This window comes from Aquila chrysaetos, chromosome 24 (genome assembly GCF_900496995.4).
Source record: "Aquila chrysaetos chrysaetos chromosome 24, bAquChr1.4, whole genome shotgun sequence".
Taxonomy (NCBI): Eukaryota; Metazoa; Chordata; class Aves; order Accipitriformes; family Accipitridae; genus Aquila; species Aquila chrysaetos.
The window spans coordinates 8,954,377-8,971,851 of NC_044027.1; the positions used below are offsets into that span (position 1 = coordinate 8,954,377).

Sequence of the window (17,475 nt, forward strand, 5' to 3'; positions counted from 1 at the left end):
CTTTGCTAAAAAGCACCCGTGAATGACACAGAGGACAACAGACCCTGAAAAAGTAAAACTCAGGACCCACATGGTACCTTTTTGTGAAATCCCACGAGGACCCACCTGTACGGCCAGGCAAGAGGGTTGCAAGGTGCGATCTGAAGGAGGGCTTATGCCAAAGGGGATAGAACCCCTACAAGAAAGCCAGACACCACCAAAACCAAAATGAAAACAGATGCCAGCATATAAAGGCCTATTTAAACTAAAGCCTGAGAAAATCAAACAAGGGCAGGAGAACATCCAGTTTAAGCAAAGCATCTTCTACTGATGAGGTCATGAATGTACTGTAATCCTGAAAAACTTTGTAAAAACTCAGGTAGGAAACAAAAGACTCAAGGCATTACAGTCCATATCCAAATTATGTAGGAACGATGGAGTTGTGTCAACAGAGAAGCAAAGTGCAGCCCCATAAATTAAACGTGATCATTATGTCAGTAGGTAGCAGAGAACCTTTATGGACTGGAAGCCCATCCGAGAAAGGCAGAGTACAGCTACACCATAGATGAGCACAGAAGGATGCTCAAAATGTCAAGGAATACCAGAGAGGCTGCAGGTCTCTGCCAAGGCAGAAAATAAAATTTCAGTTACAGGAGAATTCAGTTAATCCCCCAAAGACTTGCAAATGTGAAAGCAGGTTCAATGCAGAAATGATGCTCTAGGTCCTACGTAGGACCTCTCCCCACACCGTGTCCCCAGCCAACACACATCAGGGAACGCAGCTGTCCGTGAGTCCTGCTCTGCTGTTCTTGGACAATGAGCCTTGGCACAAGCAGAAGGACACCAGGCATTGCCAGGGATGGAGGTACGAGCTCTGTGGAGCCCCTCAACCCACGCTCAGCCCTGCTGCTCCTGTCCCCTCTGGGGCTGGTTGCATATATCTGACTCAAGAGATAACCACCAAAAACCCAGCCCTGCTGTAGAGCCCACCCACCACGCAGGCAAAACCAAAAGTCTTCAGAACACAAAAGCCACACAGAAAAAGTCCATTATCCTAACATGTAACTAAAGAAAAGGGTACTTAAATGGGAAAATGTGTTAAAAGAGTGTTAATGGAGCAGCTAAAAGGGCTTGCAGGTGAGATGGAGGACTTGAAGAAGATGGTTATCACCTACCAAGGGAGGCTTGTTAAACAAATAAGCATAGTTTAACAGCAGAGTGAAAAAGGCCATTAGAAACAAAAAGACACCCTCAGAAAGAAATCAAAATTACGAGTATGTAAACTCAAGGAAGCTACACTTAAAGCCATAAAAATCCAATCCAGAAAAAGATTTTGAGAAACAGGTCGCTGAAGGAGTAAAACCTAATTAAAAAAAAAATTAAAAAATCAAACGCACAAGCACCAGAAGTCTGCCACATTCTGGTATAAAGCACTGAAGAAAAATAAAACCACAGGATAAAAATTCAACTTCTTTGCACCAGTGCTCACTTGTGACAAGGCTCAGCAAGTCCCCTCCTGGACTATTCCTTCATCAGGAATGAGCTGAGTATCTGCCTCAGACTGCAGGGTCACCAGAAAAAGATGCAGACCTGCCCAGCAAAATTAACAGAAAAAAACCCCAAACAAACAAACAAAAAAAAAACCCAAAAAAAAAACCCCAAACCTACACAGCCAGACAGTATCCATCCAAAAGCCTGAAAGGCATTAAGCTATTAAAAATCACTAGAATCAACCATAGTACCTAAGAACCAGAAAGTAATGAATGTGATCCCACCGTTTTAGAAGAGCTCCAGAAGAGATCCAAGGAACCACAAACTGCAGAATTTCATTTTTGTAGCAGAAAAATTAGTATAAACAGTAAATAAAAAAATAAAACTAAAACTCAATGTTCACACAGATAAAAAAGAAACACCAGGAATCAATACGGCTTCTGTACATGGTAATAACTCCACCAAGCTATGAGGACTGTCGGCAAGAGTCAATGTGCAAGTAAAGAAGGGTGAGTGAGCGGTGTAGCATACCTGGATTTCCAAAAAGCCTTAGACAAGTTTCCTCTATGAAGGCTCTTATAGCAAGTACACTCACAATACCTCCATATGCACATGATAAAGTAAGCAGTCATGTCATTGATTAACAACTGATTAAAAGATGGAAAATAAAGGGCAGAAATAGTTTGTTATCACAGTGGGGTCCCGCAGACATCTGCTCCACGCACCGAGTAAGAAAGATCTGGAGAAAGTGATAGACCGGAGGAAAAACGACGACATACACAAAATCAAGGTATCTAAATTAGACATTAGCATTCACAAAAGCAATCGAGGAGACACTGAGGGTACTTCTGCTGCAGTGCGAGCGCGCATTCGATGGTAGCCAGCAAGGCAACTAATTATGAGTAAAGAAACAGAAAATGTGCCGATGCATAAAGCTGCATCCATAGTGCTGTGCATAGTTCTGGTGATCCCACCTTGAAAGCGATTGCAGAAATAAAATGGGAAGAAAGGAAGCAAAGGAGGGCAACAAGGGCAATCCAGCGAGAGAAACTCCTGTGGCTTGCGTGTACAGGGTACCCATGAACAGCCCTGAGGAGCAGCACCCCAAGGACAGGCAGAGAGAAGTGGCATGCAGGACAGCTGGTCATTGCTTCCCAAAGCACAGAGCTAAACCCCAAAAATAAAGCCCACAAGCAAGGGAAAGCAAATATTTTTCATGCTCCTATTTGCCTAAATAGATTGCAGACGCTGCAATTATCCAAATCATTGCCTTGGTGGTCAGTAACACCAGGCTCCTAAAAATCCACATAACAAGGGGCTGCAGCATTTCCTCGGGACAAGATACGAGGAGCCTCCAAAGGGTGGGCACAGCACAGCTGGATGCTGCCAGAGTGGAAAATAAAGCTATTACTAGTAAATCAGCTGTCTCATACCTGGAGTTACACAGGACACAGGTATAAGACAGTTCCTGTGCTACAGAGCTTGCTGGCGAGGCTGCAGGCTCACAAGGAAACCCACAAAAGAGTTTGCAATACTGTTTTCTTCTTCTAATTTATGCAGTTGGTCACCACTCAACACCTGGTGATGGAGAATTGGGAATCAAAGCTGCTGAATGGCTTGAGCACCTCATATAAAAAGGCAACCCCTGTAAGCGAGAGGGCACAAAAGCATCTAGGGAGGGAAGGAGAAACCAGCTACCTCAACCTGAGACAGCAGAGAGCTCATGCAGAGGGACAGACTTGGAGACAGGGCTTAGAGCAACATTTCCCCTGCCTTGAAATACAGAGACAGGGAAACACAGCAATGCAGAAGTCAAAGGAAAATACTGGAGGATGGATTTGTAGAGGTGTCCAAGAGGGGAAAAATGGTTATGATCCAACATCTCACCTTCCCCATGCAGAATTATTAATAGTTCTTGCACAAAAATTAGTAATAGAGCCAGCGCGTTTGCTGGGTCCTCAGCTTCGCTGGGGAATGCTCATCAAGTCAGCTTTGGGTCACCTTTGAAACCCCTAAACTATCTCCAGAAAGAAAGAACAGTCCCAAATTTTTCAAGTTTACAGCTCGCTGTGATGTCTACTTGGAAAAATCTAACACAAATAATTGGGCAAAAAGTTGAAAAGTTATGATGTCCCCAAAAAAATGTTTCTGCAATTTGCTTTTGAAAAATTTCCTACTGCTTTTTTGGGTTTGTGGGATCATTAAAATAGCTGAGCTGGGAACGTCATTTACTTCACTGGTTTTGCTAAGAAAGAGTACCTTCTGGGATGGAACAGTGGGGATGTTTATGGGGGGGAAAAAAGGCTTTTTGTGAATAAAATGGATTCAACTATTGATATGCAAAATAGACCAAATTATTATTTATAAAACAAACTATTATAACATGATCAAACTTTAAATATTAGGGAAAAAACCCAACACTTTGGCAGAAAAGAAACTAAAATGTATTACTCCTTGTGCCAGAATTTTCTAAATGAAAGCATGTATTAATGGAATATATTCCTTTTATTTATTGAGCAAGGGCTCTCTTGCCATAGAGAGTGTTACGGTAGGGGGACTGAGTGTTTTGGAAACAACGCTGACCAAACACTTGAAAATTACATAAATCCAGAGGAGACAGATAACTTTTTTTGCTATTTTTGGGTGGGAGGAAGGAAGAGGCTTGAAAAATGTAAATATTCTAACGCCATTTTTCCTCCAGAATGGTATTTTGCTCATTATAATAGTCTCTTAACAGAATGAAATCCTTCTGTCCTGCAGAGTCAAAGGGGTAGGCTGAAGTACAGGAATTAGGTACCGTTTTACTGACTTCAGTCAAAGCTACTTGTGGGGAAATTTAACCACAAGCCTAAATCCCTCCAGGAATGGTCCCTAAGTGAATTCCTAAGCAGAACAAAAATTAAAGCATTGAAGATTAAAAAAAAAAAAAAAAAAGGCAAACCACACATCCTATGAGGAAAAGTCAAGATACAAATACAAATGGAAAATTCCTTCCTGGCTCCATGGATGCTAATTGCGTACCTTATGCTAGGAGCTGAATATCACAAATTTCTACATATATATTTAATTAGGTTAATTTGTAAAACATAGACATATGTCTGCTTAAAGTAGACAGGAACATTTCATTTTATACATTTTAAATATCACATAATGAACTACAATCACAAACACTGTTTATGCTGAAGTAGGAAGGCCAAAGAGCTCTCCATAAAAGGAGGAAAACACAAACATTTACAACTCAGACAAACAAACATCCACAAGGTGTGACTGCTATTTCCTCCACATTATCAGAAACCAAAAGCAAATGGAGCATTCTCAGCAAATCTACTTTTTAGCAACTAAACCAATTAAGACTACGGCATTAAAAAAAAAAAAAATTAAATACATGCAAGGTTTCAGTAAAAAGGCCTCTTGTTCTTCGTGATTTTGGGGTGGCTTTTCTCATTTACGAGTGGCACCACTATATCCACAGAGGATGCTCCAGTGGTCTCATGCCTACATCCCTCCGACATCTGCGAGCTGCTTCCAGGAGCTGGAATTGCACCGCGGCTCTCAGACCACGTGTGATACAACTTGGTTCTTGCAAACTTGCTCTAGATGTATTTTACCTCCACCTAATGCAACTTATTTGGATACATTTGCATTTTTTATTTCTCGCCCAGTGTTCTCCCCAGCTCGTGGCAGAGCAGGTCCCCCTCCAAGACTGTCTTTCTGGCAGTGTCCTAAAAAACCCAATTAAGAAGCAGCACTAATTCTAACTGCTGTTATCACCAACCAGCCAAATTTGTAGGCCTCTAAAATACAGATAAGAAGGTAAAAATATCCCTCCCTTGGAGTTAATATGTAGTACTCCTCAGTGGTATTAACCATAACCAGAGAGCCGAAGCCACATGCCCCAAAGCAGCCTAAACACAACAGTCAAAACACACCCCAGAACAGTCTTCCTGGTGTTCAATTATTAATTCTTTCACTGCCGAAGTTCATCTCCAGCCCTGCCAGCCTGCACCGGTCCCACCAGATCGTGCCCACCACCAAGCACCTGGCAACCCCAGGACCACCGACTGCCGGGTCCCAACCCGTCCCCCCGTGTTGCTGCCACTATTGTCATCCCAAGGATGCACTTGAGCATCTTGAGAGCCTGACACAGGCTCCTGTCGATGGCATCACCTGATTGCAAAGAGAAATCCCACTGATTCCCAAGGGGATTTTCAGATCCCCTCTGCTACCAGCCCAATCCAAATCCAGTTGTGCATCCCTACACAGGTTTCAAAAACACATACAGAAATTCAAAAAGGTATTTTGTTTCCAGCAAATAATTATCCTCTGTCCTTACAACCCTCCCTTCCCACCCTCAAAATTACAAGTATCACAAATGCCAGTAAAAGCTCAGGATTTGCAGCCCACAGACTAAAGCACATCAGACCTCAAGTGACAGATTTACACCCAGAAAGCAGTAGCTGTTGTTGGGTTTCAAGCTAGGTACCTACTGGGGCCGCCTGCATGCTGTTCACCGGGATGCTCTCAGCTCAGTTCCCAAACTACATCCAACAGTCTGCAGACTTAATATAAGAAATTGTACAAACCTGCTGAAATAGGGTTTCATTTATTCTCCCCTCATGTAGCCAAGTAATTAGAATAGTAATAAAAAAAATTCACAAAATACAGAGAACTCAATTTCAAGAGGGCACCCCAAAGGCTCCGCAGTGCCCCGAGCCCTGGCCAAGGACCACGACCCCATTCTGCTCCCAATGGGGTCAACCCACATCGCTTCGGGTTTTCCTCCAGTTTCCCCTCCCAGCTCTCCCACAATGGCAGAGCTGTTGGCTTTGGTTGCAGAGTTTTGAAAACTGAGGTTTAATACTTCTAAAAATAGGTCTAAAGCAATTAAATACTTGTACTAAAATTGTTCTCAACATACTGGAAGCAGAACCTAAATGACGGGCCTTCAACGCAAGCACACCCAACCTCTTCTGAAAACTTACTTCTGCTGCTATTTTGGGGCAGGAAAGGATACCGACACCCACACAGAGTAAAAAATGAACTTTCAAAAAATTACTTGCTGCCTGAGTGTATCTAGTAAAATGAAATCACAACAAGTATTAAAACCTGAAGACCCTGGAAACATGGTGGTGCCCTCAGGGCACCAGCATCGGGACGTAAGCACGTTTGGCCCATCGCAGCTGTTGAGCGAGAACCTTGCTCAGCTCACTGCCAATGGAAAGGTCTGACAAACACGGCTGTTCTCACTTCTGTCAGTTGCTGAGATATTGAACCTTGTGTGATAACATCCCTAATTTCCAAAACAGTACAGAGGACACGGATGGCTCACTGAGCCCCTGTGTTATCTGACCCAAGCGTTGCTGAGCCCCTTGCTGGTACAGACCCAGCAGCCCACGCAGCATCCCAGACTCACGGCAGATCTGCACTCTCCATCAATGAGTCTCTCAAGACACGTCCATATGCACAAACACGTACACACACGTATTGATCCCTCATATATACGGCGACTCCTCGACGGCTTCGGCAGCCCCCAGCCTCTGCTCCACACACCGACATTTGTGTTTCCCTCTGTCAGCCCATTATTGGCACAGGAAAAATCTCCAGTCCCCGCTTTTCCACTTCCAGCCTTATTTTTCACATTACACCAGCCAAATACAGATGCGAAACAAACAGAAGTACTGTAAATTACAAGCGAGGAAGGCTTTGCCTATATAATTAAATCTTTGCAGGTACAGTACAGCAGCTAAACCCCTCTAAGCGCACACTGAAGAGTGCCTTGGCAATACAGGTGAGAGAAATAAAGACAGAGGAGAAAGACTCCCAAAAAGAGGTACCCGAGCAGAGGAATTGGTACAGTGACACCAGTCCCACCACCGAAAAGCATCACGCATGGCCGCCCCAGGCCCTTCACACAGGGACAGCTGTGGGGGTGTGCGCAGCCCCCGCCACCTGCCAGGCTGACCCAGAACTCTGCAATTTCACCCAAACAGGCCACGTGGCCTCCAGCTTCTCCGGAGGTAGCACAACTCCATCAACTACAAGTCTCATCGCCTGGCAGGAGCCTGAAACTCTGCCCTGACCTCGTTCAAGAGTCACCCAGGCCCATCCACACCCACGGAGGCACAAGCACGGGGGTTCAGCTGGTTCAACCTCCCCAGGGGAGGCACAACGCACCCTGTGCCCCCCCCCCCCACACTGCCTCCGCTCCCCGAGCCGCCTAATGCAGCATCCCAGCTGGAGCAAAGGCTTCCAGCGTGCTGGCACAAGCACTCACAGGCCGGTCAATGAACCTGAGCTAACTGCCATTCAATTGCCAAAAAAACCTAAAAAATGTAGAGCACAAACACTCTTCTGTATGGGTACGGAGGTGGTTTAAGTAGGGGTGCAGCGTCTAATCTGCTAATATCACTTCTACACAACTCGTATCCTTAATGCTGTCTCCTTCCGCAAATACACCTCTCTGAATAAGAAACTTCTTTGCAGTTGCACTTTCAAAGAGTACGGAGGAGGATTTTCCCTGCTTAACCTCTTTTTCTGGCATGTCTTATGCTGCTCACTTTGGGAGCAACAGAGACTCAAATAAGTAAAACCCAAGTAACTTAGAAAAGCCATCATGGAGCTTGCCCAGCACCTCCACGTGCATTCACACACTCAATAGCATCGCTGTACGAAACCTGCATTACAGGAGATCACTTCTGTCCATCATTTTGGTGTCTGACCAGCACATGCCCATTTCAGAGGCTAGCAAAGCAACTTCTGTGTGGGAAGAGCCCAGACTGTTCACCCCTGCCCAAATGGAAGACCAATGCTCAATGCTCAACTTCACACACCACCACAGTCCCACCAACGGCAATGGGAACACTCAACGGGAGACCGCAAGTAAGGCCCAGGATTACGGGAGGATAAATTCAAGGTCTAAATATCAACCAACGGAAAGCAACCCTGCCCCTATAAATACCCTGTCCAAGGAGTGGGGCATGGTAGCTTTGATGTCTCCAGCACGCATATGTCTTGGGAAGGGACACGCTCCACAGAAGGGGCATCTCCTCCAGCCCTTCCCTTCTTCCGAAGAAGACACAAGCTTGTAGCAATGCCTCCTACATCCCACGACTCACCTGAACGTGCAGCAGCTATGGGTGCATCTCAGCTTCCCTGAGACGAGGCAGGGATGGGAAGCACAAAATTCTGCTTCAGCCAGAGCCAATCATGCCGCTGCAGCCACAGGCTTTGTGGAGAACCAACTGTCGCTGAAGCCACCCATCAACTCAATCCGCTGCTTATTATTTATGGTTATTAAATTCTGTATCCTCCTGATTATGTCCCCAAGTGAAAAGCTCGCTCTCCATATATTATACATGTTGTGTACTATGTTATTTATTATATATGTTTATTTATATTAATTTCTTTTTAATTTTTCTTTTTAAATATTATTTATATTAATTTCTTTCCACTCCCTTTCTGCTACAACTTTACCCCACTCCCACTGTCATCAGAGTGAACCAAGGTAGCCAGGAGCCACGCGCCGTGCCTCTCCCACGCAGGGCACGTAGCCAACCCCTTCACCGTACACCACGTGCCACTGCCTTCCCGGGTCCCTCTTCCCGCTCCTGGTGCCATTGGCTTAAAAATTCAGCTCTCACACGACTGCCGAGAAGGCAGAGCTGCTGTGACAAGTTGCACCAGAGCCGTGTGCCACTGATGAAAGACACTTCGCAAATGGTTATTTTTCATATACTATCCATGGTAAACAGCATCATTCATTTCTATTCCCTTGCTCCAGACAAATCAACGATTGTTAATGCAAAGTCAACACGTCCAGATGTAGTTTGCATACTAGTTAACCACTAAATTGGCATCACATAGTACAAAATAATCAAGAGACATTCAAGGAACCAAACAAAAGCAAAAAGGAGGCAGATGACTAGCAATTAATCCATAAAAGACCTTTAAAAATTAAAAACTTCTTCTCCAGAAAACACGGTACGGCCAAACTGAATCCATAAATGCGAAATTCTAAATATACGTCATGCTAGATGCTCAGAAATTTAGAAATTACAAGAAATAAATATCTCCCAGTGCCATTTACTCATGTCCCTTAGCAAAAAGCAACCGCAACCTCCAGCCGTGCTTGCAGCCCCTCCCCAGGCACCTCTTCCCCTCGCCCTCCCCTTTCGCTCCCCATTTGGCACATTATGTACAAACAGGGCCTAATCCTGCAAACGGCACCTCTGATAAAATTCACCTTTATGGGCAGCTCCCCACAACCGCGGGACTAACCCTAACCATTTTACATCCCCCAGCACGATTAGCACGCAAGTAATTGCTTACGTGGATCTGAGCATGAACCAGAGCAACCCACAGCACCCTGTGTAACACCAGCAGGTTAAGGTGGGATCCAGCAAACCCTTCTGCACGTGCAATATGCTTCATGCACGCACGTAGTCCCACAGAAGCTACCTGGGTTGGGTGACCACACGCTCCCCTACGCGGACAACGCCTGCACCGTGCCGTTTCCGAAACCCCAGCGATCCCCGAGATGCTCAAGGTGAAGCTGCCGGCAGTCCAGCTGGCAATGCCAGGGACGCTGAAAGGTCCAACTCCCACCCCCGCTCGCCCACCCGCAGCCAGGGTGGCCCCGCGGGGAGTTGTGCCGTGGGGACCAGCCGGGAGCAGCCCAGCAGCCGGCACCGGGGACTGAGCCCCACCATGCCGCGGTGGGAAGGTCTAAATACTTCAACAGGCGCAGCATCCGAAGAAGCGGGCACAAATCCTTAATCCATATCAGCACGAGCCTTACAGCAGGTTTCAGCCCCCCTGCAGCCCCCCCCCCCAAAATTAATCTAATTTTTATAACGCTAATTTCACTACCGCACTTGCATAATTGCAAACTTGACTGTGCATCACCAGGGCCACGTGACTGCACCCGTGAAGTGAACTATTCACGGCATTGCATTATGGCAGTGATATATATTTAAATTATTCTGGAGTTACGCGAATAGCGTCGTAAGGTTTTATATGGCGCTTGTGTAAATATTATCTACTACTTTAATAATATTATGTCTATTTTCATCGTCACTGAGGATGAGGTATTTGAAATTTTTCTTTTTTGAAAAATACATTTCAATTATGTCACAAGAAATCTGTTGGTATTGCTCTGCCGGGCTCCCTTCCTCCCCCTCCCCCTTCCAGGCTGCCAAACAGCAATTTTTAAAATAATAAATATTGATCAACTTTCCAGGAAATAAATTAATTAATTAATTAAATCCCCCTGAAAGCAGATTGCAAGGAAAAATTATGAAAAATTTTTCAAGCAGGAGGAGGTTTCCCCTGGAAGGACACCGGCACACAGAAAGGTTAGATTCAGAAATCCATTATAACCTCAAGCGTAGCTTTTCATCACCAGCAGAACATATAATGGAAGCCGTTGTTTAAAAGAAACTGATATACACAGAGTTAAAGATTGTAAAGGTTGCGGTACACACCTACGGTATGACAGCATCCCCACAAGTTGCAGCCGAGTACTATGGCATTGCATTTTCATCTCTGCAGAGGAGATGTGCAACACGCAAACCCATTTCAAATATCAACAGAAAATTCACTTATTCCCACAACAGCTGAAAACAGGTTAAAACAGATATAAGCTAGGGCCTTTCAAGTTTCAATTCCTCTATTTTAGGATAGCATGATAAACTTTAAAGATACAACTGTAAAATGTTGTCATTGTGACCCAAAATTGAATATATGTCATTATTTGTAATTAAAATGCAGCACCCACCAATGTGTCCCCCCCCCAGTCCCAAAGCACAGCCACGGTGTTGCTCCCCAGATCTGGGGGTGAGGGTGTGGGGCTGGGCAGAGAAAAAGCAGCATCAAAAGATCTCTGTTTGGAAAAAATGTATGAAACCTTAAAAAAAAAAAATATAACAGCTAAACAGTTTCTTTGGATATAATCATAGAGTAAGTGAAAGTTACGGGGTACAGCTCAAGGAAGGGAATTCTTGGGAGTATAAGAATATGGAAAAGCCACCACGTTAAAAGCTTCCTGGATGAAACCATGAATAAAATATTCTCCAGGATTGTTTAATCCAATTTAGAGCATTGTGCGTAATTTTTACCCATATGTGCCACCCCACTCTAACTGCACCACTGCTGGTCTGTCACTGTGGTACTCGCTTCATTATTTGCTAAAAAAGAGATTCAGGAAGAGGGTGGGTCCTTTTCGGGGGGGCCAGGGGGGAAATAAATGCAAAAATAAAAATATGAAGTTGACATTTCAGAGTATTTTCTCCTCCACCCAAGAGTTATCCTGCTTTGCAAATTTTTTCCAGCCCCCCCCCCCCCCCCCTTTGAGCAACCCAAAACATGAAACAAATAAAGGGGAGGAGAGTGAAAAACAGCCCCTGAACCTTGAATTCACTAGCCACTCCTGCCTAATTTCCAGCAAATATCAAGTTACAATGAAATAAAAATCAAAACAGGAAAAAAAAACCCAAAAAACAAAAAACCAAACTTTTCGGGGGGTTGAGATGCAGAATTAAAAATTCATTCCGGATTGAAATTTAATTTTTTTTAAAGCGCTTGGATTTCAGCATTTGCGGATGCGTGCCCGGCAGCTCCAGAAACTCACTTCTGAGTTCAAAATTTAAAAATGCCTTTTTCAAAAAAAAAAAAAAAAAAAAAAAAAAAACCAAACTGCTGCAGCTGTGGAGCCAGCCATCTTGCTATTTTGTCCCCATTTTAGAGAGGAGACTGTGTCAAGGTTGGTAAAACTCAATGTTGACCTAATCTTTCCCTTCCTCTCCCTCCCCCACTTTTGGGTGGAAAGGCCATGTATCTCTCCTATATTGCTTTTTTCTTGAAACAATGCATGTTTCAGTGCTCTTTTGTTATTTATTTTTAAAAAGATCAATACCAAGACCCCAGTATTCAAGGGCAACCCTACAATAATAAACCAGTGTCTGCACAGTCCAGAACTCACAGGCAGCCCATAACAGCAAAATAATAGGAACATAACAGCATTAAAAAAAAAAAAAAAAAATTTATGAAAAAAAGATTTTCAATTCAAACTCCAGGGAGGCTTTATAGTGAGAGTCAAGGAGAAAAAGGATTTTGAAATTGTGAAAAATATCATGGCTGAGCCCTTTAAAGGCACTTTAGTTTTACTGTTTAAAAAAAAAAATCAAAATCACTAAATCTGCAATTATTTTTTCACAATATTGTTAATTATGCATATTCATAATATCATGGCGGACCTTATAATAAACCTGTGTAAATACTAGATTTAAATGATTCACAGTATCTGGAGTTGTTACACTGTGTGTGTTCAAAAAAAAGAAGAAGAAAAAAAAACCAACCTAAAAACCCTACTATGGAAATTTTTTTCTTTACAAAAGAAGTAGGAAATTAAATGCTGGAAACTATGTTTTAATTATGCCAGGAGAAACCATCAGAAAAGCCAAGAAATTCAAAAATAAAACTGACATTCGACTCTTAATTTTGCTTGTCCTCGTGTTTTCCTGGACTGTGTTTAGAACCTCATTGTTTAAGAGCAGTTTTGCATGAAATCCAAAATCACAAAAAAAAAAAAAAAAAAAAAAAAAAATTGGGTGTGTCCACAGCAAATTTTCTATGCTCAAATTTTCCTGCAAAACTCCTCATTTAAAACAAGTAACTTTAAGCACTGCAGCAAAAAAATGAGTTTTGGCATAGCGTGCTGCACAAGTTCAAAATTACAATGAAGTACAATTCATAATTGCTCTGTAACAGCAATTCTCCCACTTTCCCAAACTAATCACTTTATTGCAGCTCATCCAGGGGTGCCCATCTCAAACTTAAATTACTTTCATTTCCGAGCACTCTGCTGCTCCCAACCTCCCTTTTCCTCCAGAAAAAGGGGTGGTGGGGCGGGGGGGGAAGAACCTGAATTCATTCAAATTCCAGCTTAATTTTCATTTACATATTAGCTGGGCTTTGCCTCCAAAGGGACAAAAATGAAATTTGGGGGGCGAGCCCGGCGCAGCAGGCGGCTGCAGCGGGGGGACCCCGGCCCCGCCCGCCCCGCTGACCCCAACTTTCTTGAAAAATAAGAAATAGCACAATATTTCCTCTTTTTTTTTTTTCCCCAATTTTAATTTCTTTTTTTTTTATTTACGAAATAGTCTCCTCTAGGTGGCGTCGTTTTAATGGAAAAAAAAAAAAAAAAAAAAAAAAAAACCTTACCGTTCGGGAGGAAAATTAGAGAAGAGGAAAAAAAAAAAAAAAAGGCACAAGTAAAAGCCCCGAGAAGGGGAGTGGGGGAGCGGCGAGCGGCAGCTCGGCGGGCCCGGAGCGCGGGCCCAACGGGCCGGGCCGGGCCGGGCCGGGCCGGGGGCAGGCGGGCGGGCGGGCCGGGGTGCGGGCGCCGGGCCGGGCCGGGCCGCGGCCGGCGGCTCGTCCCCGCCGACATGGCTGCTGGGCGCCGCTTTGTTTTCCGCCCCGGTCCGAGGCGGGCGGCGGGGCCGGCGCGGGCCGCGGCGGTCCGGGGAGCCGTGCCCCGGCGGCGCCCCCCGCGCACTGCGCCAAAGCGCCGCCGGCGGGGCTCCGCGACGGGGCGGCTGCGGCTGCCGCCCTCCCTCCCTGCCTCCCCGCTCCCTCCGCCTCCCCCCGGGGGACACGCCGCCCGGCCGCCGCGTACCTGCGCTCCCGTCGTCGTCGTCGTCGCCGCCGCCGGAGCGGAGCCGTCCGGCTGGTTCATGAGGCTGGGGCGGGAGGCAGGCGAGCCCCGCGCCGCCGGGGCCTGCGATCCGCCGCGCACAATGCCGGCGCCGCCGCCGCCGCCGCTGCCTCCTTTCCGCCCTCCCAGGAGCGGCGAGTGGGGGCGATGCCCCCGCTGCGCGGGTGGGCGGCTCGCCGGGCTGCTGCAGCCCCCCTTCCCCCCGGGGGCATGGGCCGGGGCGGCCGCCGCGGGCACGGGCGCTGCCGCTAGCGGCGCGGCGCGCAGGGCTGGGCGGGCGCCTCCCGCTGCCGAGCCCGCGCCGCCGCCGCCATCACGAGCCGCTCTGGGGGCAGCTCCAGCCGCAGCGCGCTCGCAGCCAGCGGCGGCGGGAGAAAGGGGCTGAGTCTGGCCCAGCGCGGGAGCCGCGCCGCGCCGCCGGCCGGCCCCGCGCTGCCCTCCGCCCCCGCGCGGCCCCGGCCCGGCCCGGCCCCGCGCCGGGCACCGCCGCGGCCGCCCAGCCCGGCAGCCGCCGCCGCCGCCGCCGCCCGGCGGGCGCGGGGCCGCTCCGCTCCGCGCCGTGGGGCCGCCGCGGCGGCGCCCCCCGTGGGGTGGCCCCGCGCGGGCGAGGCGGGGGGGGGGGGGGACGGGGGCGGGGGCGGACCCCGGCCGGCGGCCTGCCCCCGGGAAGACCGGGGAAAGCGCCGGGGTCGGGCCCCCCCGCCCCGCCTCGCCCCGGCCTGGCCCCGCGGGCCCCTCGTCGAGGCGGCCTTCGGGCCGGGGCGGGGGGTGAAACTCCGGCGGGCTGTAGCTGGGGTGGGAGCCCGGGGTCCGGCGCGGCACCCCCCGGCCTCCCGGGAAGGGACGGTCGCACCTCGGGGCGGCCGAAGGCGACGGGCCGGGGCAGCATCGCCCCTGCCTGCGCTCCCCTCACTCCCGCCCTTCGAAGCACCGTCTGTCCGTTTAGCCCCGAAGCTCCCAGGTGTTGCCCCCCCCCCCCCCCCCCTTCCCGATGTTTGAGAGCTGTTTTGCCACGGTGCAAAACGGGGGAAAGCTTTTCCCCATCCTCGTGTGAAACTCATCCCGACGCCACCTCCCTCCGCAAAGGGCTCTTCCTCAGCACGTGCTCGCCACGCTCGGTGCCGCCCAGCAAACTCTGCTGTTTTCCTCCAAAAACAAAAAAGCAGCCGTGCGTTAACTGCATTAACTATAAACATACAGCATTAACGATAAACTTAATTACACCTCGTGCATACCCGGTGTTTTTCTCCCTCGTGAAGCACTGCCAAAAATAGTTATTAATAGTATTAATAAAATAATCTGAACTGATGGGTTTCCCTGCCCCGGCCCGTGATACCCTCTTTCCCAAGAGCTCCACTAAGCTAGAAATTTGTGGAGAGTCGAACGCTGATTTTGTTCTTGTTGCCCAGACTAAAGATCGCTTCAAAGATATTGCAAAACACAAATTTATTTTTCTTAATATCTTTCATGCAGATTTCATTCCAAAACGCTGTACAGTCAGATAATGTAATTACAGAGCTAAATAAAAACAAAGGGGCAGGGGAATTGGTGGAGACGTTGGGCAAGGGAAGATGTTTTCCGAATGAGCTTAGAAGGGATGTGGGAAGTCAGGAGGCGAAAACCGCTCATGAGGCTCTTTCACCCCCAGAGTCAGCGTGAAGAGGAGCCAGAAGGAATCCCCCGTGGACCAGAATAAAGCAAAATAGGGTGTTTAACACATAATGTACTTTGAGGAAGGTTTGGAAGAAAATGCCATTTTGAGGTGGAGTTTGCAGGATGAGAAGGCACATAAAAGATACCCTCAACAGCCTTCGGGAAACCTGCTCACTGCCCTCCTTCCTGAAATCAAAGCCTGGAGAGAAAAGATCTCCGCCCCTCTGTGTACCCATGATGTCTAAGGGCCCGTTTTGAGCAGTCACGGCATGCTTTTAAGCATCTTCAGCTTTGGGGAATCCATCACAACTCGTGGTGACTTGGCCAACCATTCGTCACCTCCACTGCTGAAAGACGAAACCGTGACTCACTTCTAGCCGAACCTTGTTTTGCTCTCATTCGGTACGTTTGTAACGCGGAAGAGCCTCCTGCCATCCCGCGTCCATGAGCCGCGTAGGTAAATAATCTCTTTGCCTTCTTTTGGGATATTTCTTCCCTGTGGAAGGGCAGTGTTTGAGCTCTCCAAGCTTCCTCAGCCCAAACCTTCTCCCATTTCTTCTGATCGTGGACACAGAATGGATGCAGGAATCACGCAGCAACCAGGAAACTGCCAGAGACACCGACCAGGTCTTGGTTTTCATGTGTATTTTTAAAATGGCCTTGCAGTCTGCTTTGGCTGTCCAACTAACGCGGCTGTCACGCTGGGTGGTGGGGCCGGGGCCCCACAGGAGAGAGTTGCCAGTTCTTGGTCAGATCTCGGAGTTTGAAGCCTTCCTCCTCAGGGACTGGCTGCTGGTTGGTCTTGGCTTTGTGAACTGGCCCTCCAAAACCAGCGGGTGTTTCTACCGCTGAGCGTGGATTTCATGCTGTTTACACATAACAAATATCATCCAGCGATGATCCCTTCTGCCAGAAGAACAGCCCATTCTCCTCTGCTGGAGTGAGGTCTAATGCAGAATTTCTACAAGTCAAGACATTCTGAGTTAGGAAATTTCTATTGATTAGGTCTAAGGAATTCCAAGGATATTTTAATCCCGGCAGGATGAGATATCCGTCGTGTCACTCAGGCTGAAGTCCCTCACCATCAATGAGGTGGCCTTTTCTTCTGCGTGTTAGGGACAGACGTTTCGGCTGTCCCAGCCTGCCACTCCGGTAGCATTCGGTGGGCTCTTCTTCCCTGCCTGGTACCAAGTTTTCACCTTATCTCTCAAAACTTCCCCATGATCAGTGGCCAGAGCCTGAAAACCCACATCCTTACTTTTTTAGTGCCCTCAGACCTTCACTGGGTGACAACTACTGATGGGCCCATTCCAGCTGGGAGCTCTCCCCACCGCATTTCAAAACGGACTTTCCAATAAAGATCAATCTCTTTTCTCCTCTTATTCCAGCTCCCAGTGTCTGCAGCCGACAGCACAGCGGTTGCTCACGCCTCCACAGGATTCCCAGCCTGGAAGCCTTGAATTCCTCCTGGGACCTCGGTATCTGCACGGCACCAGGCTTGTCACAGGTAGCTCAGTGACCTCGCTCTGCTTTCCTACCTGTAAAATGGGGCAGCAGCAATGCTTCCCCATTCCCAGGGAAGCTCTATAGTCATTGCAGACTGGGAATGCCATCCTGCTACGAACCAGGAGTAGATTCCT

The 17,475-nt window shown here is 47.7% G+C and overlaps 1 protein-coding gene across 34 annotated transcripts in view; it reads right to left on the minus strand.

The window, feature by feature from the left end:
- Nucleotides 1–14,628, minus strand: part of ZNF618 (zinc finger protein 618) — a 164,549-nt gene extending 149,921 nt beyond the window's left edge. For 33 of the 34 annotated variants that reach the window (XM_041120045.1, XM_029999769.2, XM_041120050.1 and 30 more), the window contains exon 1: nucleotides 14,144–14,628. In XM_041120045.1, coding sequence (XP_040975979.1) covers nucleotides 14,144–14,203 — 60 coding nt within the window. In that variant the 5' untranslated portion in view covers nucleotides 14,204–14,628. Of the gene's footprint in view, nucleotides 1–2,903; nucleotides 3,143–14,143 lie in introns of those variants that run through there. The other variant, XM_041120043.1, reaches the window with a different exon arrangement.
- Nucleotides 14,629–17,475: the final 2,847 nt, after the last annotated feature.